Below are 5,539 nucleotides of genomic sequence, written 5' to 3' on the forward strand. Positions count from 1 at the left end.
TCTCATACTCATATCACTCTTTTTGACGGGAAGAACTAGAAAATTCTAAGAGAAAGGCATAAATAACCATCTCACCATTAAAACCCGCCAATCATTTATAACATCTATGTGCTTTGGCACAGCAAAATTGGGATGTTAAACATACATAATTGGGTATTTTCTTTTCTCTCTCTTATATGCCCATGCATGCTATGCTCAAAAAGAAAAATATGCAAAGAATAAAAGCAAAAGATCAAAATGCTTTTAATATAATTGCAAGCGTGTTTCTACGAGATGTGGGAGTTATAGGATATACCTCGAAGGTCATAGTCCCCATCAAGCAGTTATGATTGTATGTGAGAGTAATTGATTTTCTCTAGTCTCAAATCTTCATAATATAAGACACTTATGCACTCTTGCTTTGTTTCACACACAGCACGCAAATTCTTTGCTACTTTTGATATATGTGCAGGTACAATGTGATTTGGCCATCACAAAGGTTACATGTGTTAATATATGCTTGCTAAACTGTATTAACTTGTTTTTGAAAAATAAAATTGGTTAGACTTGTTTAGTATGTATGTGTGTCTTTTGATCTAGAAATACTTTACATCTAGATTTGAGTTGTGTTTGACTGCTTAACATGCTACTTGGATGCTTGTTTGAGTAGCTATCTTGTTGCATTCATCTTGTGTGTTTTTCATCCCTTGGAAAACCTTGCTTCCGTCTTCACGACAGCTGCTCGATACCTTCTCAACAGCATCTCGACAGCAGCTCGACACAAGTTTCTTCTATCGAGATTTCTGGATTTGACCTCGATAGCTTCTCAATAGCTAGGTTGATCCATCGAGCCAAATTTCTGTACTCTCTTTCTGTTCAATACATTCTCGACAGATTCTCGATTCATTGAGATTTCTAGGTAGCTTCTCGATAGATTCTCGACACATATCTCGATCTATCGAGGTAATTTTATGTGCTCTCTGCCAGCTCGATAGTAGCTCGACAGCTTCTCGATCTGTCGAGACCCTCTTGCACGTATTGTTTTTCACATGTTTTGCATCTTTCTATTATCTTGTCATCCATAGCATCTTGTTTCATTACATTCATGCATTTATATGGATTCCTTGTGTCCTTTGATCAACTTAGATCATCTTTATGATTCTCGGGTAAAGCTTTATAGCTTCTTGTACCCTTTGTCAATCATGACAAAAAGGGGGAGAAAATGTGGTTTCTTTTTAAGATTCTATATGTTAGGGGGAGAAATACATGCCTTTGTAAGGGGGAGTTGTGGTTCATCTTATTAGGGGGAGTGTTTACCTCCTTGTTGTTTTAGGAGCTTCTTTTAGCTTCTTGTACACTGGTCTTGTGACAATTTTTATATACATTGTACTTTATTTTTATATTTATGATGATGATGTATATTTTCTTCACCTACCTCTACATGTGTTGTTTCTTTTCTCTCTTTATACTCATATTTCTTTATGTATGCAATTTTTATTTTGTGTCTCATCTAATTTTTAAATTTGTGTGTCAGTGTGAATTATTAGGTGCAAAAATCAAAAGAGTCTACATTCAATTAAATTCTAAATTGAATTTTAATTGAAGTTCAATTTTGTGCCATATGTCCCATCTAATTTTTTTTAATTTTTGTAGCAAGTGAATATTGGATGCAAAAACTGAAGAGTCTAGATCCAATTAGATTCTAAATCATGTCTAATTTTTGTGCTACGAGTCTCATCTAATTTTTAAATTTGTATGGCAAGTGAATTATTAGGTGCAAAAGTCAAAGAGTTTAAATTCAATTAGATTCTAAATTGAATTTTAATTGAAGTTCAATTTTGTTCAATGTGTCCTATCTAATTTTTTAATTTTTGTGGCAAGTCAATTATTAGGTGCAAAAACCGAAAAGTCTAGATCCAATTAGATTCTAGATCATATATATATATATATATATGTGTGTGTGTGTGTGTGTGTGTGTGTGGGTACCTAAGGCATGCTTACAATGTCCTGGGCATGCTTGCAAAGTCCTTGGCCGTCCTCAGCATGCTTAGCAACGTCCTCGGCATGTTTAGCAACGTCCTCAGCCGACTTCGACATGCTTACTGCTAAGTTTAATCTGGTTTATATTCTCAAAGTCCTCATTGGACTGAAGCCTGGTTTGACAAGTTGTCAAGTTGCCTGATTTACATCACCAACCTAGACATAGCCCATACTCTATTATTTCTTCTCTCTCCTTGTTTCCCCACCTTTGATTTTCTTTTATATAATTATATATTTATATGTAATGTTATTTTTTTCATGGGAAAAAGATAACATTATTGAATATTGTTCGTTGCCTTCCCTAGTAGAACAAGCAAGTAAGCATTGACTAATCAACACAAAAAATTCATGTTTGGTTTGTTGAGTTGAACATTTCACGCGGTAATCCAAATCTCATGCTAGTGAGTATGAGTAATAAGTCCCACTTCACGGCAGCCTTAGACGAAGTAGCCAACTCTCTAAATCATGTTGACAAAATCACGTGGCGTCCACCCAATGCCACCAAATTCTCACTATTTCAAACCATGCATCACCTACCTCTATGAAATTATAAATACAAATAGACTCACTTCGTGTCTCCCACTTAAGTTCTCTCCTCACAAGAAAACAGAGCAAGAGAGAACAGGGGCGACCTTACCTTTAAGAACACAGAGCAATGGCAAGAAAGCTAAACATTGTTTTTCTTGTAGTAATAGCAGTAACAGCTTTGCTACAAAGCTCAGTGGCACAAACAACCTTTCAGGTGGGTGATGCATTGGGTTGGACAATCCCTTCTAGTGTTTCCACTTACAGCACTTGGGCTGCCAACAAGAGCTTCATCGTCGGCGACATTCTTGGTAATAAAAACCAAATTTCAATTTATTTTTCTTTCTAGATCTTATTATAAAAATATAAAATGAATCAAAGCGACACAGGGCTGAATATAAATCTTTTCGATGTTGAATTTTTTTATTATTGGTTTTTGTAGTGTTTAACTTCACAACTTCGCAACACACCGTAGCTAAAGTCAGCAAGGCAGATTACGATGCTTGTAACCCTAATAATCCCATTTCCATTCAAACCAATGGTCCTGCAACTGTGACTTTGAATGAGACTGGGGCTAAATACTACATCTGCACCGTTAGCACCCATTGTTCCTCTGGTCAGAAGTTGGCAATCAATGTCAGTGCGGCTACTTCTTCAGCTCCACCACCTAGCACTTCACCAGCAGCTACTCCAACACCTGCTCCAGCTCTTGCTCCAGCACCTACTCCATCCAGAGGACCGGCGACCTACACAGTTGGAGACACACTGGGTTGGAATGTTCTTTCTAGTGCTTCTGTTGCTTATCAAAATTGGGCTAGCAACAAGACCTTCTTCGTTGGAGACATTCTAGGTAAAGTGACTAATTCAAGAGTCCAAAATTCTAGAAAATATTGTGGCTTTTAAATTTCAAGTTCCCAAAATATCGATTTAGATTTTATTTTTTAAAAATGATTGAGATAAAGTATCTTCAAGATGATAAAAGCTACCAACATTTTCATAATTTTACCTTCAAATAATTACATAAAAAATTGTCTATGTACTTTTAGATTTGTAATATTTAATCTGAATTATGAAATCTCTTATGTATTTTAAATCAAATAAATAGGATTTTTTTTTTTAATAATATTAAGAACACAACTAAAATCACAACTTTTTCACATAACGAGTTGTGAGTAATAAAATAAAAATAGTAAGTTCACAATTAACACATGATTAATAACTTGTAGCTTTAGCCTTTAGCTGTGATACTAACATTTTTTATTAAAAAAATACTAAAGATTTTCTAAACATAAGAATTCAATAGGGTTCATGTATCAATTTGTAACCCTAAATTTCTTTTCCATTGTGATTTGTGCAGTCTTCAACTTTGCAAACGGAACACACAACGTTGCCGAGGTAACAAAGCAAAACTACAACTCATGCAACACCACCAGCCCTCTGTCTCTCAATGCCAATCCACCCGTAAGAGTGACTCTCACCAAGGCCGGCGAACATTTCTTCACCTGCACAGTTTCAGGTCACTGCTCCGCCGGACAAAAGCTTGCCATCAATGTCACTGGCAGCACCACCGCCACTCCTCCTTCATCAGCCACGCCACCATCCTCCACCACCGCTCCTCCTCCGTCCACCGCCGCCACTCCTCCAAGCACAACCACCAATCCTTCAGGGCCAAGTCCGACAAGTGGTGTTACCCCACCTCCACCTCCAAGCTCTGCTACGTCTCTCAGAGTTACTGGCTTATGTGCCACCTTCTTGTCCATTGTCTTAGTCTTCTTGAACTAGATTTGATAGTGATATCATGGTAGAGAATTGGTGTGATTCATTTTACTTACGTGATTGTCGTTATACAGATTGATTTTTCGATTTTTATATGCAATAAGTTATTTTTCTATGTCTCAGCTATTGATGTTGATTGATGAGTAATCTAGAAATTAGCATTAGTGTGAGCAAATTTTCAACACCTACCTGCCTATCGCTTTTGTTTTGTTCTGGTCACGACCTGGCCGGTTAAGGATAAGAAAATTGCCAGACTTCAAACCAGAGTTGGCCTTCAAAGGCGTTCAATTGCAATAATATAATGGTGTAGAATTTTCGGGGATTGTTGAACATTCTTCTAGTTGCTCCGTTGCTTGTGGGCTGACATGTGGAGGATTTTTAACTGGTCAAACGGGAAAAAAGAAAACAAAATACCTCACTCATGACACTTTGAGTTTTGAGTACAGATATATATATTTTTTCTCGGTCATCACTAATTGAACGGATTTATACCTCTTTTTTTTTCTTTTTTCTTTTTTTTCTTTTTTTGATAACAAAACGGATTTGTACCTCTAAATTATAATACATCAAGCAAGTATATTGAGGCCCCAAAGAATTGGTCTACTAATTCCTAAGACTTTATGAAATTCATAAGATGCGTTTTTCAACGCGCAACTATTGGCTGAGACCTATAGCTGTGTTTTTACAAAACATGACTATAGACCCGCTTTGGGCTGCATTTAAAATACGGTTATAGCCTGGACTTATAGCTGCGTTTAAGCCTATAGTCGTGTTTTTTAAAACATGGCTATAGATCATCTTTGGGCTGCGTTTAGAAACACAACTAAAGCCCCCTACATTGCATTTGTTTATAGGTGCTTTTTTTTTTTCCTGCTAAATACAATTCCTGCCCAAATAATTTACACTATGTTCCCAACAAACAAGTTCCTGCCCAAATAATTTACAATTTTGCAAGCATTCAACAATTGCCAAAACCCAACAAGTTCCCAACCAATTGCCAACAAACAAAACAAAACAAGTTCATTGCCAAAAGATTTCATTGCCCAAATAATTTACATAAACAGATAATTTCATTGCCAAAACCAAACAAGTTCCCAACAAAAGATTTTTACATCACAAAATGCATATCCCTCAAGGATTTTTTACATCACAAAAAATGGTCTACAAGCATCATGGTACTTGATTAGTCAGTCCAATGCCCATAGCTACAGCCAATTAC

General features: G+C 36.4%; 1 protein-coding gene across 1 annotated transcript; it reads left to right on the forward strand.

Annotated features, from left to right (window-relative positions):
- The first annotated feature begins 2,588 nt into the window (after window positions 1–2,588).
- On the forward strand, window positions 2,589–4,435 carry LOC126715417 (blue copper protein-like). The gene is made up of 3 exons (XM_050416010.1): window positions 2,589–2,855; window positions 2,987–3,394; window positions 3,902–4,435. The coding sequence occupies exons 1-3, from the start codon at window positions 2,675–2,677 to the stop codon at window positions 4,324–4,326; spliced, it is 1,014 nt and encodes a 337-aa protein (XP_050271967.1). The 5' UTR covers window positions 2,589–2,674; the 3' UTR covers window positions 4,327–4,435.
- Window positions 4,436–5,539: the final 1,104 nt, after the last annotated feature.

This window comes from Quercus robur, chromosome 2 (genome assembly GCF_932294415.1).
Source record: "Quercus robur chromosome 2, dhQueRobu3.1, whole genome shotgun sequence".
NCBI lineage: Eukaryota > Viridiplantae > Streptophyta > Magnoliopsida > Fagales > Fagaceae > Quercus > Quercus robur.

What these genes read in the sequence shown, in the direction of transcription:
- LOC126715417 (XM_050416010.1), top strand. Translation starts at nt 2,675, where the DNA reads ATGGCAAGAAAGCTAAACATTGTTTTTCTTGTAGTAATAGCAGTAACA. An exon ending in CATCGTCGGCGACATTCTTG is followed by an intron (nt 2,856 to 2,986) that starts GTAATAAAAACC and finishes TGGTTTTTGTAG; the next exon opens with TGTTTAACTTCACAACTTCG. An exon ending in CTTCGTTGGAGACATTCTAG is followed by an intron (nt 3,395 to 3,901) that starts GTAAAGTGACTA and finishes TGATTTGTGCAG; the next exon opens with TCTTCAACTTTGCAAACGGA.